This window comes from Aptenodytes forsteri, unplaced genomic scaffold (assembly GCF_000699145.1).
Source record: "Aptenodytes forsteri isolate BGI_AS27 unplaced genomic scaffold, ASM69914v1 Scaffold82, whole genome shotgun sequence".
Taxonomy (NCBI): domain Eukaryota; kingdom Metazoa; phylum Chordata; class Aves; order Sphenisciformes; family Spheniscidae; genus Aptenodytes; species Aptenodytes forsteri.
The window spans coordinates 1,571,006-1,591,438 of NW_008795490.1; the positions used below are offsets into that span (position 1 = coordinate 1,571,006).

The following is a 20,433-nucleotide window of genomic DNA, read 5'->3' on the forward strand; positions in this document are numbered from 1 at the left end:
CGTTTGAAAGCCCGCGGCGGCGTTTGAGGGGAACGGCCCAATTCAAAGGGGATGATTAAATTTCCCAGAGGTAAAGAGGCATTGAAAGAATTACGGCAACGGAAAGATACCTTGGCGATCTTAGGAATTTCAGGGATATTAGAAACGCTGCCGTGAAATAGCGTTTGATTTTTAAATGGATTTAACACAGGACTTTGGCGAGAGTTGGTGTGCGCTGCCACAGGTGTAACGTGACAGCAGCACACAAGAGGCCTGAGAGCACAGACAGGCCAAAAAAAAGCAAGTTTACAGCTCCAAGGAGGAAAGATGCAGCATGGTGAGGAATGCTACCAGTACAGACTAGGCCCGCCCTGGCAGACAGCAGGCTGAGCAAGAGAAGTAGGATCAATCGGTGAAGAGGGGCTTCATTCAGCTATTTACTTTCCGTAATTTGCAAAGATGGGTTTTGCCTAGTGAAGAGCATGTATCCTTTTTTTTTCCCCCCACATATTCATTGCTTTGTGACGGTGTCTAGCTCTTCAAACTGTTATAAAGGGTGTTGTTCTGGGAAAGAAAACGCATCAGGTACTACAGGGCTTGTAGACAACCAGATCTTGAGCTCAGTAAGCCACAGGAAACTGTCCTTGAGTACAGTGTCCTTGATGGAGCAGTAACTTATCGCCCATCTAAATAGACTCAGCTGCTTAGCAACAAATAGGATCTAAAGGTTGGGCACAATGCAGCAGGTTTACGATAGTCCCTTAGGGTGAACTCAGGCGGCCTACAGCATTATGTAGTCTTTTAATTAAGTTTATCACATCCATTCTTACTCTTTTGCTCTTGCATTTTTACCCATTTAACGTTGTTATATTGGCAACTTTAGTCTATCCCTTTAACGAGTGTCTGAATTTAAAACAATTATTTCCACATTACTTTAGCTATAAGATAAAGAAAGCTGTTGATGAGTTTTTAAAATTCTAAGTGTTACTGTATCACATCACTTGGTTGATTAGAGCTGGAGGGATTACCCTTCTTCCGTTTATAGGTTGCTAATGAATGAGAAATGGTGCTGTACTTCCACCCCCCCACACCCCCCCAAAGGTAGAAGAATTAGGACATATTGCAGAGACTATATTAAGATACTGGTTTCTGCATCAGCAGTTTGAGATGTACACTTAAAGAAGTGGACTTTCTCAAAGACAATTTTCCTTCCTAATTAAACATGAAAGCTGTGATATGTTGTCATATCTCAAGAGAAGGAATAGCTTCATGATACATAATGTATGTATCATAAATAACTAAGATTTAATTATTTTGATGAAAGGCAGCAGAGGACAGGGAAAGAGCACCAATAAATTCAACTCTTGAACATCAAAATGTATACTTTTGTGAACAGGTTAGAAACATACAGCTAAGTACAATAACATTTCTGCTATTAAACATATGCAATTTTTTTGTTAATCAGTAGAGCTGTTGCAGCTTAAAGGGAACTCGGGAGAGAGGGGTGTGAAGAGGGAAAGAAAAATAAATGCGTTTGGGCAACTGTTTACATTTCATATTTGATTAGACAAAACAAGAATTTGATTTTCACTTCTTATAAAGATTAATTGTATTTTTTATTACCCCAGCAGGTGTTACACTACAGAAACTGATTCTGAGAAAAGAGAAACAGTTTCTAAAACTCAGAAGGAATGTCACTGATTACCAGTAGCTGATAATTCAGTTAGGCTGTTCACAAGTGCTGGAATTCTTTCTCTTGTTCTGAAGTAACTTTTAAATAAGCATCAATGCAACCATCCACTCGCATCCCTTAGGTCAAATAGGCACACTGCACTAACAGTTCAGTCAGCAGGGGCAAGGAAGCCTCAGCTCCTCAACTACCGGGCACAGACAGACAAACAGAAAATCTGGCGCTCCTGCACAAAGGGGAAGGACGCTCCAGGGTACCTACTGGAAAAGTCAGCATAAAAGACGTGCCTTCTTTTCATACGAATATCAGGGGACTCAGAGATTATGGTCCAAGCCACCACCACATAACCCTATAAAACCCAAACACACCAGTAAGCATTCACAGATCACATACCACACGTGTAGCTGGACTACAGGTATGCAGAGACCTGGCAAAAGGGGATGCCCATGTCGTGACAGAGACAAGTACACAATACTCGGAAGCCCAGTGAGTAACTTACTATGGCCGTGAGATAACGCAAGATTTAAGTTTACTAACTAGGCACGTAATAAATGACTAATTTCCTTAAGCGGAATTGTGCGGTGGTCTATGTATTTAATTGGAGGAGCCAAAAGAACCGACAGTCAGAAAGATATTTATAATACAAAAAAGACATTATATATACATATACACATATGGAATATATCTATATATCTATATAGATATATATAAATCAGTAAACTTGAACAGTGCCTTTATCAAGAGCATCTTAAGGCATTCCAACATTTTACTATGACATTGACCCAATTTATTATCTTTTTGCTTTGGCTGAATTAAAGCAAATAGATTAAAGGTCTGATCTGAAACATCAAAGACATCTGAAACCAAAGCCTAATAGTATCTCGGGTGACAGCAGCATCGTCTAAGAACCCACCCACTGCACTGCCTATTAGCTGAATAATATTAAAAGGAGTCTAAATAAATCATTCCCACTCACAGCTTTGCAACAGCAGAAGATACGTCAGTCTCAAAGAGACTTTCTAGCCATATATTCTATAGATTCTATTACAAATTGAGGATAGAAAAGATACAGCAAGAGGGCCTGCCCTACGATAGAATGCCACTGAATATCAAGTAGTATTTACAGTACAGTTATGGGATTATAGAACATTTTATAAATACAATTACTATGCGTACAAGGGCACATAAAAGAGAAATTTATTTTCATGCTTTACAAAGTGAAAGTAACCTGAACTAAAACTTACTGCAGAATTCCACAGCTGCTGGTTAGGAGCCTCTCTTCTCAACTGCCTGTACAAACCAATCCCCATCATAGGGCACCAGTGAAATACCCATGTTTTAAGCAGCAGCTATGAAGAATCTCAACAGACTCTGAATCTATGTATGAAACGTGACGTTTCAAAACATGGGTAAGGCATAGCATGTTGGAGAGTTGTGACAACATTTACTTATAACTAACTTTCTCAGAGAACTTGGCCTGTAACACATTGCATTTTTGCAAGGAAATATACAATACTGCAGCATATAGGTGGCAAAATTCAAACAAGGTACATTACAACTTCTAACACAAGATAACAGAAAATGCTAGAAGCAGCTACCAAATTCTAAAGATGTGAGCTCTTCCTGTATTTGTTTAAAATGGTAAAATAATATTTAATATTTCAGTACTTGCACATGTCCTTAAAAGACTCAATAATTTCCTTTCATAAAAGCAATTGGTTTTGCTTGTATAGAACCATGGTGCCTTTACAGACTTTTTTTTTTCCCTTTTTTTTTTTTTAAACACATTGGCTAATGACCAGTTATAGCATTAAACAGGAATATAACATAATACAATGCAGGCAGAGGAGAAATATACTCAGATAAAAAGGCAATTTTAACAGTCAATTTAATGAAGAATTGACATTATTTTCTCTGCACACTTCACAAATGGTAAGGCAGGCTTGATTAAATCACCTTTAACCAGTAATATATTATACTTTACTCCAAGACAAGTAGACCAGTTTTACTGGGATACTTACTATGAAGGAGGATAATCTTTAAAGGTTTATTTACATGGAAAACAATCTTTTTTACATAATATATAAAATGGAGTAGTTATACACGGCAGCCATTTTATAATATTTAAGCTAAATGAAATGAATCTTTAAAACTATTCTATTTCAACAGCTGTGGAACAGGAAGACAGAACATGAATTGTTTTATTAAGCTACAAACCCATTTTCATCATAGAAAGTAACTAACTACCTGCTTGAGAAAAGGAAACAATTTTTCATAACCATCTTCTAGCTATGATAAGCACTTCAAAGTAGAGGGGTGAACTTCCACAAACATTTTCTCCCGTGACAAAGTCCGTTTAAGAAGTTTCCACGCTGCCAACCCTCTTTGCTGCAGTTCACTCCTTCCTCAGTTATGCCAATATAAATCACTTTTTGGACCACACTGGAAACTGGATCACCCGAACGTACATACAAGAAATAGATCTCCAAACGCTAAACACCAAGCAGTTTTTTCACTGATCCAGTATTTAGCACAGTACTATAGACAGTTGCACTGGCACACAGAGAGACACTGAACTGGAGCACAGAAAGGGAACGAATGGCCGGAAGCACACAAGAATTTCTTAAACCAGCTTGGTGAAAAAAGTAAACTAGTAACTGGTGTTTGCTGCGAGAACAGCTATGAACACCAATTTCATGATGTTTAGATAGTCACAATGCCAGTGCAATGGCACAAATAATAATTTAAGAAAGCAGTAACGCTTACAGGCACATTATTAGATTATCCATTGGAATTCAATTCCAAGGAGGAGGAAATGTTTTAAAAGACACAAAGTTTACTAAAAATAGTGCATTTTATTTACCACTGTGTTAGCTTCAGGAGAAAGGAGGAGAGAGAGATAAAAAACGTAATTCTTTCTGCCTCTCACCTGTAACTCCTGGTCTTGTCTCAGGGAAGCTGTTTAGAGGGTTGCCCCGCTCCCAGTAACCTCAACAGGCTCAGTACCCTCTCACCATGAGACCCAAGGGGATGCCTGCTCACCTGCAGCGGGAAACTATGAAAACAGTAATGCAGGAGGCAGCAGACACAGCCCTAAGTTCCTAATTCTGTTCTGAATTGGGCTGTAAAAGACAGACCACTGAAACTGTACTGACGGCTCAGATGGACTGGTGCGTGACATTTCTCCTCACTGTCTGCCTAACTAGGAGGAAAACTGTTAAAGCCAAGTGAAACTGGTCTCCACAACAACAGTCTCAAAAGCCATGATTTATAATCTTTTCCCATTACTGTCTCAAGCACATAATAAAGAAACTATTCTAAAATTTATTTTTCAAACTAAAAATTGCAACTAAAGCAGAACTGTACACACTTTACAGTTTGGTTGCAGTCAGAAAATTAAACTAGATTTCAGAAAGTGTTTTTCCTAAAGCTCCTTTCCTCTCATAACTATAGGAGAGCTGACAACAGGAGACAATCAAGTTGCTTCCGAGTGAGCAGTCCTTCTGCTTTGAGAGTACCAGTCACACGCTACAGCATTACTCATGTCAAATTCAATTACTATTTAATAAAATACTAGTTCTAATGCTTTATCACTTTACAGTCGTACTGTAGCCAAGACTGACACTTTCTTGTTCCAAAGCTGAGAACTATGCCACTACCACAGCAGCTGGAAACATTTCACCAGACAGATGGCTCAGTTTTTCCAACACTGTGAATAATTAGGCTAAATACAGTGAGAAGTGAGGGTACAGCAGCCTTTTTTTTTTTTTCTCTTTAGAAATGTATCAGAGCGTTTTATTAGTGTAAAGTAGGTTTTATATTTGGTCAATGCAAGGAAAAACTGTCATTAAAAATTCTGAAGCAGAGATTTGTTTTCTAAAATTATTCAGTATATGTACAAATAGATAGCAAGCATCATCTTAGGGAAAAAATCATCACTATTTCCTATTTTGAGTACTTAGAGTACAGAGAACCGATAATAAAATTCAAGTGGTATTTTTTTTCACCTAACATCAAATCTCTTCTAAATTAAACAATTAACAATGCTGGAATAAATTAATATTTGAGAAGGATTTCCCTGTATTCTGGGGAAACAAGATGTACAGAGAGGGAAAGAAAAGACACAATTTTCTTAGTGTTTAAAAAAAAAAAAAGTGTGCATGTATTTACCCTAGCAATCTTCTCTCAATTCTCTTAAGAGAACAAACTTTTCAAAAATTGCAGCTGCAAAGTAAGTTTGTTTATTTTTTAATCTTTATTCCTCTACTAAACATAAACCAGGTCACGATTTTGAACTCCTCTACCTGCCTGTTCTTCATCATCATCATCATCATCATCTGACTGCTGTTCTGAATTTTGGGAAGTACCATACTCATATTCAATGGGCTTTGGATTGTTGTATGGGTAGCCATTGTCATCAAAAAACCTTCGGAAGGTGAACTCATAAAAAGCATGTTCAGGATGTTTTCCATTTTTGTACCACCCGTTAAGTGTATCGTTTCTGTTCCCTTCCTTATCATCATCACTCCACAATTTATCTGGATCAACTGGATCAAAGTTTGACGTGTCCGTAGGATGAGCAATTTTGGGAATGTAGAAAGCAGACTGCCGCCGTAGATCGCTTGAAAAATCAATTGTTTTAAAAAATGGATGAGCTTTTATTTCATCCGCACCGTTTTTGCCTAAACGATCTTCTGGCCCTCGGCAGAGTTTAATAATAAGGTCGGAGGCCTCTGGAGTCAATTTAGCTTGAGGTGGAATATGAAGTGCAGTTTGCCAGTTGATAACCTTTAAAGCAAAAAGAGGTGTTATTTCTATTTACAATTTCATAAAAAGGAAAAAACACAGTGAAAATTAAAACAAGAAAACAAAACAAAAAACCAAACAGCCACAAAGCAATCATTCAACACGTGTGTTTCATACTAGAGAAGGGAAAACGTGAAGCTGCTCTTTCAGAAACACAAGGAATATTTTGTCTGGAAATCTGGCAAAATCCAGGTAAAGTTTAGTTTAGATTTGGAATGTGAATAGAGTCTGGCACAGAATACCCCTGCTATAAACCAACAAAGATACCATAAAATCCAGCACTTGGAACCTGAGATTAGGCCCATGGCTTACAATCTTAAAAAGAAGGTGAGGCAAACGAACTTTGATTTATTTGATGCACTGGAAAGATTAACAGATTTAAAGTTTAAAAAAAAAAAAAAAATCAATACTGCACTACATTTGAGCCAACTGATATCTTGCAAGCTGAACGCAGTTTTGCAAAAATGGCACCTGCAGAAGATTGCCCCGGTGGTTTCTCTGAAACAGTTGGGGCTCAGGAAGGGAGGGACCAATGGCTCTGAGCTGCCAGTAACCCTGAGCAGCCGTGGTCATCTGCTGCTCCTCCACCTTTGCATGCTGAGCACCTGCAGATACATCACCAAAGGAAATCCTCTGCAGGTGAGTGGGCATGGAAGCCAAGCGGTGGGAAAAGAACACCCAGATGCTGGAAGAGGAGAAGAAAACAAAGCAGAAATAACAACTGAACAGGTGCAAGAAGTGAAAGGGAATGGCTGAGATCTGAAATGTGTTTTTTAGTTGGCATGTTTACTGTATGACCAGATGAAAGAGGTGAACGGGATCCTTGAAGTCCCTTTGCAAACTAAGTGCACCGCCACAGTACTGTAAAGTTTAAAATCTTGTGAGTTTACAACATGCTTGGATAGAGCAGCACTCTCAAAAACCACGTTTGATTCCATTACAAATTAGAAAGACTATGTAAATTTCAAGCCTGCTTTTTCAGACTGTTAATACCAGACTTTTAAAGTTACCTTCATTTGTGTTTCCAGTGGTGTTTGTGCCAGGAATGGAGGCTGCCCCACTAACATTTCAAAGAGAATTACTCCAACGCTCCACCAGTCACACAACTGTGTGTAACCTGAAATGAAGTCAAACCAAGGTAGTCAGAGCCTCAGTATAATTTTAATCTTGTATTTCTAAGAATAAAAAGGGTTCACAAGAGAATTCTATTCAGTACTTGTTTAAGATTCCCATATTAACTATTTATTTTTTGTCAAAATATTATATACTTGGGAAAAGTGGCAGTGTAAGAAAGGTGAAGCAAGCTACCTGAGTATCAGTTACTTTGCAGCAAGATTACAGTACAAAAATGCATTTACCTGTTCGTAACAATACTTCCGGCGCAATATAATTGGGCGTGCCAACAAGGGAATGGGCCAGACAGCGCTGATGCTGACGTGCAGCCCTACGTTCAAGCGGCTTCAGCCGATCTCCACACCTGCAGTTTGCTGGATCACCCCATTCATTGCTGAAATCCATACTGTCTTGACGTGCATGATCACCTACAATTGAGTGAGAAGGATGACAAAATCGAGGAAGATTACTTTAGTTCTTAACTACTATGAAACTTCATCTGTTAACATTTCTTGTTATAAGACAGAATCTGTTTCAATTTCAACACTCAATTTGAGAGATAAAAGGTCATCAGCATCAGGATTTTGACTTTTTGCTTATGATATAAAATACCAACTTTTGAGGACATTGGTTTGTTAATTTGATTTTTGACATAATTAAAGTATCAAGTTTGATCTTTTCTTAGTTTTTCCTTAACATAACCACAGTGGGGGTACAGGGTGTATATTGTTCTTGCTCTCATGTAAACAGAAAAAAAACCAGTATTTAAACCATCAAAAGACAGAATCAGATTTTAAATCTTCAACTTCTCTACAGAGACTGCGTAACAGTCTGGCCTAAGATACATGACATTTTGATAAAAACAAATCAAAAGTAATTTAAAAATTGCTTTTGAAGGTATGTTCTTATTTTTAAAAATAGGTTATTACAAAATCTGCATTTTACCACTCTCAGAACTGTGAAAATTTTTTTGCTCTAACTTTTTTTTAGCTGTTGTTTTAAGTAATCAAGTACGATTTTTAAAAGCCTACTTAAACCTTTCTCAGAAATCAATAGGTTACACTAAAACGAAGTACATGAGACACTCAGAACTTCGGGCAAGGTTTTCAAGAACAATTAAATTTAAAACAAATGTCAGTCCTATCTTCAAAACAGAGTTAGGGCTGTTGTCTAGGTAATTATCTTGCTACCACGGTGATTTTCTCTCTCCAAATTTCAGAAGCCACTAATGGGACAAACTTAAGCAGCATAGCTCATTCCTTCTCCCTTAAGAAATCAATGCTCACACTTACAAACTCTCCCTAACTAAACGTTGCTTTCTATAATTTGAGTGGTGTGCAGACATATTCTTAGGTGCGTTATTATTCAGAAAGGAAACAGCACAATCATCTTTCTACTCATTTATTATTTAGTTCCTTGCAAAGAATGACACATCAACAAAATAACAAAGAAGCCTTTTCTATTTCTCTTACCACTCTGGTAGTATTTTGAATCGTGGGTCCATCGAAAACCTGTACAGAGCCCGAAGTCAGTCAATTTAATATGACCATCACGGTCTATCAAGATATTATCAGGTTTAATATCTCTGTGGATGAAGCCCATTTTATGAACACTTTCAACTGCGCAGGTCAGTTCTGCTGTGTAGAACCGTGCCAGATTTTCTGGAAAGACACCCATTCTAATTAGGAGACTCATCATATCACCTCCTGGAATGTAGTCCATTACAAAGTACAAATTGTCCTTATCTTGGAATGAATAGTACAGGCGAACCACCCATTCATTATCAGCTTCTGCAAGGATATCCCGCTCAGCTTTAACATGAGCAACTTGATTTCTAAGCAATACATCTTTTTTCCTCAGAGTTTTTGTTGCATATAAAGCATTAGTATCCACTTTTCTTGCTAGGCAAACTTCTCCAAATGCACCAACTCCCAGGGTTTTAATTTTTACAAACATCGACTTGTCCATTTTAGCTCTTCTTAGCCGAATGTAATTAGACTCTTTCTGGCACAACATTTTCCTCATTTGATCTCGGGCTTCTGGTGACAATCCAACCTGTGCAGCAAACAGAATTAAATCTGAAGAGTGAACAGTACTCCTAGTTCTTGGTGATCTTCTTATAATTACAAGGCTTAGGCAAAGCAAACCAAATACTTGTATACAGCATGGGAAATAATACTTCAAGGGTTTTTGTTTCCCCCTTTTTTTTTTAATTTACACATTAGGTTTCTATGGAAACATATAGGAGTGATACAAAACAAAACGTGATCACTTTCAACAGCAAAATGCATGAGGTGCCATGCACCAGGAGGTTCTTGAGAAGGAAGTATGCTCTCAAGGAGAGAAAGGGTAATTTACAAACTACTGATAAAAACCACTGCACAAATAATACTTATCTGAGTAACAGTGTGCATCAACTGCCTCCCTGATTCTCTTTGTAGAGCTAAAGGAAGCCAAGACTTGCCTAGGAGCAGTAAGTCGCTGAGGGCTAACTAAGGAGCTGCAGTGGGAAAGGCTTCCACTCTCTAGACTAACTACAGCAGAAGTCACTGGACTTCTGACCATGTCAGTGGAATTTCAGTTGCAGGAGGGAGTATGCGACTCTCCCACTCATGCTTCCCTGCGTATCTACACAAACCAGATCCACATGGCACTGTTTCCTACTGTCCGCCCACACCAAGCACATGCCTCTGCCACAAGCCAGGACCTGATCTTCCCTCTTACCACATAACCCACCTCTTTCTAACAAGACTTCAGTCACACTCTCTCTACTGCTCTCCACTCTACATACCAACAAGTTGAGCAGAGCAATTTCTTTGAAGTGGCTCGCTCCTCCCCATGGTATCAGTTCTTGGCTGCCATCTGTGTACACATCCCTATCTTGAACGAACATCCCTGGTGTTCTGGCCAACACCACTAACATTCTGACAACTGAAACACTCACAGGCCACACGGAACTCATCACCTACAGCATGGAAACCCTTATCTACAAGAACCACACTAAGCATTCTCGTCGTATTCCAACCTGGGTTCCTCCTAGTGTATTTTTGCTGGCTTCAATGCCTTTAAAGTGCCACTCAATTCCAGTGCCATCTTTCTTGGCAAATTTCAGGCCCTGGAATCAGAATATCCCTTCTTTTTGGTTTTAATGTGAGCAGAATCTTTCCTCAATTTTTTGTATTTTTCTCTGCGACACTACCCCCACATAGCTTTATGTTCATTCCTTCTTTTGTTCTCTGTCAGCATTTTCAAAATCTTCTTGTTCCCTTTTTCATAGCATCTCAATTATTTTATCTGCCTACCTAGCTTGAAATCACCATCCCACAGCAATGATTTCCAAGTTTAACCTACAGAATATTTCCTTATTTCTTCCTGGACATTCTGATCATAAAATTGAACATGGCCAAATTAAATCCCTGTAAATATCACAACTGTTACTCAAGCACCATTCTAGAAGTTTTCAATTTCTTATTGTCACATCTTACCGATTCTTGATACCAAATCTTGCTGCTTCCATCTCCTTAATGTTTCAAATGTTTAAGATAGTGTCTGCATAACAGTACTCAGGACCATCATCAGGACTAGGTAACCACTAGCCTAGGCCTGTATAAGCTGCATGTTAATAGATGACTTGTACTTTGGCTAACTTTCAACATAACTTGCAACAAAATATAATAGATGTGACTGAGAAAAAAAGGCAAGATAAAAGATCAACTAGATATCACTCAGTATCTTAAAAATGCTTTCAGGATACTGTATGTCACCTCTTAAAGAAAATGCTGTTAGAATACAGAAGATTTCTTACAGGCATCATAACAAAAATGGATCCAAAGGAGATGCAATTAGGAAAATGCATACAAAATACTTGTCTACCCAAACTTCACAAGGAATATCAATTCAGTAAGATTTAAATGGGGAAGGCTGTCTCAAATTTGAGACAAAATTTTTCGACGACATCAGACAGGCAGTAGTTAGGACTAGGTAGCAGTAGTTTCAAGACTGGATGTGGGAAATAGGTTCAACTCCCTACTCCAAATCAAGCATTTGTCTTTCTCAACACATTACTGCAGGAATACCTGGGCACTGTCTTCCAGGACAGAAACATCTCAAGTTTTCTGTGAATGAACATGCTTAAGGCACATGTCAATGCAGAAAGAGGGATTTTTGAAGGCTTACAAACATCAAGACGACATTTGAAGACTTGACCCTGTTAAAGTTCAGACAACGGTGGGTCACTTTCTCAAGTCCCATCTGAACCATCAAGTCTGCTTCAGTACAGCCCCGCTTGCACACAAACTGAACCCCACTGATCAGTTAGAAACCTGGCAAAGAATATGATCTAGATGGCAACAAAACCCTAGAAGGAGTGAGACCCAATACAGTAATTAATCACTGTAAGACATACAGAGTCTCCGAAAACCTTGTAGCTTTACATTCTAGTACCTGCTCTCTAGCTGTTGCATCCTAACAATTTTGTTGTAAAAAAATAGCTCAAGTACCCCAATTTGTCATCTCTTCCCCCAACCCATCTTCACTTTTTCCTATGCCATCCACTAAAACAAACATTCATCACAAACTGATCGCGCTCTGCATTGCTGTATTTTCCCTAGAACTGTCCTCAGCTACAGCATTTACCAAAAATTAACCAACTTTGACAGCTGCACAAACGCTCATGCACATACATCTCCAATGAGTTCTAGCCAATGCCAGACACGAGAGCTTCCTGAATTGCTCTATGATATCACACAATTCACTCTCATTTTGCTCCCTTCTCATCTTGCTGTGCCTTAAATCATGACTTAAGTTTCTCTTTGCGGCAAAGACATCTAGCATAATTCTTGGGCAAATTCACACACCTAAATTAAATGTTTTTAAGACAGCTCCACTCTATTCCCTAGGAAACCCGATAGCATAGAACTATGTCACCTACACTAGAAATACAGCATCCTCTGAAGGTAGGTATTTCTGCAGGGATGCATTCTGGTATTTTTTTTGCTTTCAAAATTCCTACCAAAGCAGAGGAAAGAAGGGATTCAATACTTGTTTAATCCTCTTAAACTTCCTGAAAATAAGTAATGAGCTACTTTCCCTTTCTCCTTCCCATAAAGACCCAAAATATATTTCACTATTGCGAGATTCCTCTTCTATACCCTGATGAAAAAGGAGAGGTCTGCTGCAGCATAATACCCCGTTTTCCACCCTTCAGCCTGTAAATAAACATCCCAGCTTTAAATCTAGTATAAATATTATAAATTCCATTTCATATAAGAAAAGAGGTTTACTAGGGTGCTTTAAATGCACAAGAAAAATATCAAAAAAAGTTATATCAGTGCTTTCATATAAGTAATACTTATGCTTACTAGGGAACACAACACAGTAAGAAGGGAAAGTGAAGTTTGCAAATCAACGTTAATTATAATCTTACATTTAAGTACTCAAAAATAGTCAAAATAAATTCATGCTTAATTTTGATGCAGGATTGCATGCAAAGCCCTCTACAAAGGGATCATGCTATTCTTAATAAATACTGTTGCTCCAAAATCTTACTTGTCTACACAGGGATGGAGGCTACAGAGTTCAGGAAAGCTTCCCACACCTTAACAGTTTAAATCAGCTGTTAGTGGAAGTGAAAAGGAAAGAGAAAAGACTAAGAATAAAGATCTAGAAAGAGTTCCAGGAGAAATCTTGCTAACATTTACATATTCGTGATTAAGCAAACACTTATAAAACACTACAGCTTACAGCAAGAATTGTCAAAGAGTAAGAGAACATGGATTTAAAAAACAGCACTTCAAGAAAGTGGCGTAAGTCAAATACATTCTTTCATAGAATAAATTAAAAGGTACATAGTACTTATGTCAGATTTTCAACTACAATTGTTAAGAAAATATAAGTAATACATCTCAAATTTCCATTTCCGCAAATCTTAATTTCACTACTTCTCACTATTTTCTCTTTTGAAATGACATATGTATACATCAGCTCCAGTTTTTACCCTTTTGATTTGGTTTACTAGAACACTGAAATCCCAGAAATAGACCACTGACTTCATGTAGGCACAAAGAAGTTGATTTTATATGTTTTTGTTGACATCTGTTTTTTATTATCCCATTCAACTACCCCTTGTTTAAACAGATACCCTTACAGCCTGGGTTATAAAAAACTTAGGCAAAAGCTACCATGTCTCTTTCATTCTAAAAATGTAACTTTCAAATACTGATTTTTTGCCCTATCGCTACTGGAAACAAACTGTAGAACGTAAAAGGTATCACTGTTTGGGTGACTATATAAGCGCACTAACCAGCCTACCGCTTGTCCCTGCTTTGCTACTTGTACCTGCAGTGTTTATATAAAAAAATAAAAATATTTTTAAAAAATCATTAAAATATTGCATAACTCACTCAAAAATCAGGATTAAATAGAACCCATAACAAAAAGTTGTGAGCCATGTAGTTAAATCTCAGTTCACGCAACAATGATTTTGCTTCTGCTGCTTTATCATACGAGCTAGATGAGCTACATTTAGACATGCAAAAATCTTACTTAAAATAATTAATTTCTAAGACAATGAAGTACGTAAACAAAGCAATGAAGAATTTGCCACATCTCAGACACAAAAACTAAAAATAGACTTCAATACCACGATATACTACAATGTTCTATTTATCTGTACTACTAAAACATTCTACAATTAAGACATATTTCCTAAAATTAATACGGGAACAGTTCTCTAGTCATAGATTTAGAAAGAAGAAAGAGTTTACCCGCATCATTTCATTCTCTAGTTGTTTTTTCCGATGCAAACGCTGCTGATGTGACTTGAGTATATTCTCCACGTGCTGCTCCATGAAGAATTTAAAGGCCTGAGGAGAATAGCTTTGAATGCGAGACTCTCTTCTTTCTTCATCTTTCTTGTTTTTTCTAACAGGAACAGGTGATGTTGTAATTTGTTTCTTTTCTTTATCTGTTGAATCAACACATTCATAACTCTTTTCATTCTCATCCTCCTTGGATAAAATAGGTGGTTCCTCCTTGTTGAGCTTGGGTCCCGTCTCATACAGATTGACGGAGGGATTCTGGTGTAGTAAGTGTTTTGGGTAAGGTGGTGGGGGACCCTGGTAATTTGGAACCTCTGCAACAGGAGACATAACGGCCATATTTGTAGACGGACTCTCAGAGAAGGGAATGTTCTGAACGGTTTGCACTGGTTGTGGCATCCAGGAAGGGTGAGTGGGCGCTAAGGCAGTCTGTAGCTCTGGTTTTAACACACGCATGCTTTTTACTGGTTGCTGAATGGGAGCTGGCGTTATAGCTGTTACTGTCGTAGCCGAAGGCTGAGAGCTGCTAGAGTGACTCTGCCTACTTCCGTGATGGTTGTTGAAAGAATTTGACCGCACAGGAACATTGGGTTGCCATGTGGGCATGTCATGCCCGTTGCCAGGTGATGACTGTGGTTGCACAGGGGAAGGCTGTGACCAGGACGCAGGTATTCCAGCTACATTTGTATTATAAAGTTCCATGTTGTGACTATTTCTATTTGGCACCATCACTGCCTGAGGAAGATTCCCATTGGTGTATGCTGAAGGAGGAACAGATCCTCCTGCCTGCATCTGTAGTGCTGTGGGACTTTGCCTGTTAGTTGGATTCATGGAGTATGGGGGTGGCTGGCGACTCACTGAGTTCCCAGACACCACGTTCTGGTGAACTATGAATTCTGCCTGACAACTGCCATTTTGCATTCCAGCTCTTCCCGAGGGAAAACTAAATTTGCTGTTGGCAGAACTCTGCATGATTATTGGTTGCCTGCCAATGGGGACAGCACTCATGCCCCTCTGACCCTGCGTGGAAGAATTTATGGGTGGAGGATTCATAGGTGGAGGTGGATAACCATCCTGCCACGTTCCTGGTGGCACTGGAGAGATACGGGAGATCACATATTCCATGTTTCCAGAGTAACGCTTTGTTTGAGAGTTTGGTTCCCAGGAAGGAGGTGGAGGAGTAGTTCCCCTTGGAGGGGGTGTCTGTCCTCGAGGAGGTGGAGGAGGAGGAGTGACACTCCTTATCTGTGGTAGAGGTGGGGGATTCACTCTTTGCCCGTTGCCAGGATGAGCCTGAGCAAATGCTGCAATGCCAGATCCAGATAATGGCCTTCCTACATCAGGCTGAGAGCTGGGACTTTCTGAGCGATAAACTACACCATCTCCCAGGGAAGGCCCATGCCTCTGAGGAACCAAGGACTCCTTAGAACCCTTCCAGCTCTGCTTGCGGTTAACTGATTGCTGTACAGTCCCTGCTTTTACAAGAAGAAGACACAGCATTTATATTATTAGAAATTATTTACTGCTTTGAGTATTTTATTCTTCTGCATTAATTACTACAGAAATAGGATGGGAATTCTCCGACATAGCATAATCCACTGTACTTCACATAAAAAAAAGTATCTCTATCTAGTAATACACAGCATGCTATGGTAATATGCTCAGTACGTAGTATAAGAGCAAAAAAAATGCGATGGCAATGAAACTATAGTATCAGAGGAGTTTTTAGCCACTTTTCTGAAGATGCATTTTGCTTCAGTTACAGATGCACTCAATTTTTAACTGAAAAAAATGGTAATATGCAAAATTATTAGGCATACTGTGTATTTTTAATCATGCATACAAGCAACTCTCAGAAGAGATGTTCAGTGCAAATACAAAAAAGCAATAGCACGGAAAAATAGGTTTAGTCATGTTGCTATTCCATAATAAAGTGTTCTTAAACTAAAATTTAACTGAATGCTGTAAAATCAAACAGCCCACTTACACCCTCGTATGCATACAGTTCATCCAAAATTGTTATATTCCTTGTTTAATTCTAAAAGTTATGTCTTTATGGGTAAAAGCGTTGTATAGAGGCAAGAATTAAAACTGTATGAAAGTAAAACTTACAGAGCCAAACTCTACAATGTATTTACTTTACAGATGTTATTTTGCATCATATAAACAAAATAATATGCAAGGAACTGATAGTGCATGCAGTCTTATTGTGCTTTTTACAATGTTACTACTGCAGTACTTGTAAACACATACAGTACTGTAACTGCTGAAAGTCACTGCATTGTCAGTAAAAGAATGTGTTAATTACTGTATCTTTGCAAGTAACAACGAAAATCATGGCTAAATGGTGGCATTTACCTAGCAGCTTCATACAAGCACCGACTAAGCCTGCTTCACAGACTAAACGATAATAATGCTGTACTTTGCTACTCTTGACTACTAATTTTTCCTCATACCTATATGGTCGATTTAAAATGTAACTTTACAGAGCCAGCAGCTCAGCACTCAACTTCAGTCAAACAGAAGTTCAGTATTTCTGCTGCATTTGAAAGTTACCATTTGTTTAGGTGTATGCTACTAAAACCTGGTAAAAAAAGAAAAACATCAAGATGCATTAAAATGTGCTTGCATGTGTTAAGAGAGCAATAAAAGCAAACAGCAAAATTCTGAATCTGTTGCTACTAAAGCTATAGTCTGTCCCCTAACTTCTATAAAGACATGAAATCTGCCTTAAAAACCATACAAACAAAATCCGGAACCAAGCAGAGAATTAAGTAGAGAGAGGGATCTTGACAGGACATCCTAAAATACAAATATTGTAGCCATATGATATATAAACACACACAAAAAAATAATATTTATACACAGAAGTACACATATGTAGTGCTGCTGTGTGGGAGAATGTGTGAAAAGAGAGACAAAAATTAAAATAAGAACTCGGTGCTCACCACTGACTTCTAAATGGTACTTGACACTGAGAACAAAATATGGGCATCCCACCAATAAGGGACAAAAATTACTAAAATGAGACCTGAATGCCGTTCCTTGTATAAAATACTTACATACAATACTAAAACCACGCAGTTATTAAAAGAAACGTTTAAGAAATTCATGTCAAATACACCTATCTTTCAGAAGAATTACGTTATATGCTTTACATGCTATTTTTAAAAGCAGAAAACCCTGTCTCAACATCTCCTCTGTTCCATTGTGAGCACATGAAGGAGGAATTTGCTATTTTATATTTTTCACCTATAAGAATATACTCAGTAAGTTACTGAGTTACCATGGATACACCTACCTGGTGGTTTCATACCTGCGTTTACAGGTCTTGCTGCTGCTGCAACCATCTGTTCCCGACGAGGATCCTGGTAGCTCATTTTGCTTATAAATTCGATGGCAGCTTCTATACTACGGTTGTTAGTTTGTCTAAGAGCTTGTATAACCATATCCTAAAGAGAAAATTATATATAAAAAATAAATTACAAGAAAATGGCAAAAATACCAAAAATCATGGTTATTTAGTCAAATATCCTCCAGTAATTTTACCAAAGTACATAACTGATTTCTCTCAATTGATTTAAAACTAATTTTAAAGTGTCTTCTCCACAACAGATCCTCCAAAACACTAATACAGTCTGGATCTTCAGGGAAAAAAGTTAACTTGTTGAAGCACTGCAGTTTGATGTAAATCATGTCACTTTGCTATTCATACAAACAGTTTGCTTATACACACTGATAGGTGCTACCCAGGTAACAGCTAATTACATGATGACCAGAGGTCCCTTCCAACCTAAGTTATTCTATGAAAGATACCCTAATGTGAAACTCAGAACTTTGGTTTTTGCTCATTTTCCTTCAACTCAGCATGACTTTTTGACAACAAATATCCACTAGTTTCTCCCTAAGAATTCTTCCTGATGAAGACAACATTATTGGCAGAAATTCTATTACATTTGCGGTAGATTTAGGCTCTGTGTTCTTAGAGATCCAAACACAAGTTTTGATCTGATGGCCAATCCCAACTCTGTCAATGGAAAATGTATTATGGACCAGTGGTTTTTCCACTGACTTGAAGGAGATCAAGGTCAAGCAACAGTGGCAGAATATCAGAGAGGGTTAAAAGTCAGGCACTGCTCTCCCAGTTATATTGCACAGGATTTGTGCAGCTGACTCAGCAAGTCTGAAACAAATCCACAGTATAACTCCCTATAATTAAGCACACTGTCTTTAGTGATTTGTTATGGCCATACTTTGTCATATTGAAGCAATCAGTTCACGTTATGTTTGAACAGGTTACCTACATACGACAGCATTCACTTCCTACTAAAATCAATGGGAAATCAAAGATGGCTCAGAAGGGAAGTAGTCAGTATCAAATTCAAACCCACATTTACACCTTCACCATGCCTGTGTACATTTTTAGCACTACAAACATACAAAATTACACACAGCCTTCAGAAACAATAGTTAAATCCAGTGAACAAAGCAGAACCTTAAAAAAGGATTTTAAAATAAAAAGAATACATATAAATAAGGTTGTTGCAATGTTTACAGACCAGCTGACATTGTTGAAAAAAGCAGATACAACTTTTGATCTCGTAGCTCCTTCACGAGACAGTTATGTCTGCAATACTTCTACGATCTATTGCAAAGAAGTACATTTTCAGCACCAGTATGCTATTTGATCATTGTGCAAACAGAAGGTTAAGTTGTCCAGAGTATTCAATTTCCAAATAGAATATACAGTTATAGGACCCATCATTCATTTCTACCTATTGACTTTAAATTTTCTTCTTAATCAGTTTCAAAATACTGTCTTTTTAGCCAAGTAATTCTACAATATATAAACCTAAACCAACAAGTTCACATCACCAAGCCATAGACACACAGAATCTCAAAGTACAGAACCAGCAGTATTTTAAGAGATGAAATTTAGTTCCCTCTCCACTAACCAGAGGACCTGAGTAAGAGCCAAAGGATCTCTCCCCCCTCTAGCTGAAGAACAAAAACCTTGGTCACCTATGTGACATGAAGTATTCAATGTCTTGAGGAGTATCACCTTACACTGAAGGTACAAGGACTGCACTTGAATCTAATAAGGAAGAGAGATTTCCTGTAAGCTATTTAGGGTGTCGTCTTTTAAAAAAACCCAAACACAATGAACTCCATTCTCCCATAATTACTATACATATATATATATTACTATCTATATACACAGTATATATATATACACACACACCGGATACTGATAGATATCTATCTATCTGTTCAGCTTTGACCCTGAATACTACCTACTACTTGAGGGGTGGGGGGAATAACCAGAATGTTTGTAACCTTCAATATATTAAAAAAAAAAAAAGTTAAAAAAAAAAAGGAAAAAATCAGCCTCTTACAGCTGGCCAACATACCCCAGCTACAATCCAGTTCGTAAAACAATCCCAGCTCAAAATATATTCTCATTTCATTCCTACTTGCTGTCTCAAGTAGCCCCACCAAGAAAAATGCTCTCCCACTTCGCTGTATCTGTTCCCGGTGGTGTTCACAGGCCAATGCCATATGGACTATTGTGGCAACACAACTGTGGGTTAACACATGGCAGAAATGGCTTACGCTGGCACTGTGCCTGAAAAAAGGTCCATATAACTGCAAGTGTCCTGGGAATTCTCAGTTGTATCCAAGAACAAAGGGTAGGAGCAAAAGGCTTCAAGATACAAAGGATCCAACAAAAACACTAACTTAAAGTACCTTTCTAGTTTATTATCCAGCCACATACCATTCTTCAGTTTGCAAAAATGACTGCAGGTTCAATCTGTAAAAATGGATCTGAGAACTGATCTACTTTAAAAAAAAAAAAAAAAAAAATCACACAACAAAACTGTAATTTTTTCCTATTTCCCCCAGTATCAATACAGGCTGGGGGATGAAGGGATTGAGAGCAGCCCTGCCGAGAGGACTTGGGGGTGCTGGTGGGTGAAAAGCTGGACATGAGCCAGCAATGTGCGCTCGCAGCCCAGAAGGCCAATC

The 20,433-nt window shown here is 38.2% G+C and overlaps 1 protein-coding gene across 1 annotated transcript in view; it reads right to left on the reverse strand.

The window, feature by feature from the left end:
• Window positions 1–2,805: 2,805 nt before the first annotated feature.
• LATS1 (large tumor suppressor kinase 1) overlaps window positions 2,806–20,433 on the reverse strand; it is a 22,362-nt gene continuing 4,734 nt past the window's right edge. Inside the window, exons 3-8 of the mRNA XM_009281398.2 lie at window positions 17,708–17,858; window positions 14,353–15,878; window positions 9,061–9,643; window positions 7,834–8,016; window positions 7,486–7,592; window positions 2,806–6,457 (exon numbers count right to left, since the gene is read on the reverse strand). Of these exons, the coding sequence (XP_009279673.1) occupies window positions 5,936–6,457; window positions 7,486–7,592; window positions 7,834–8,016; window positions 9,061–9,643; window positions 14,353–15,878; window positions 17,708–17,858 (3,072 nt within the window). The 3' untranslated portion in view covers window positions 2,806–5,935. The remainder of the gene's footprint in view (window positions 6,458–7,485; window positions 7,593–7,833; window positions 8,017–9,060; window positions 9,644–14,352; window positions 15,879–17,707; window positions 17,859–20,433) is intronic.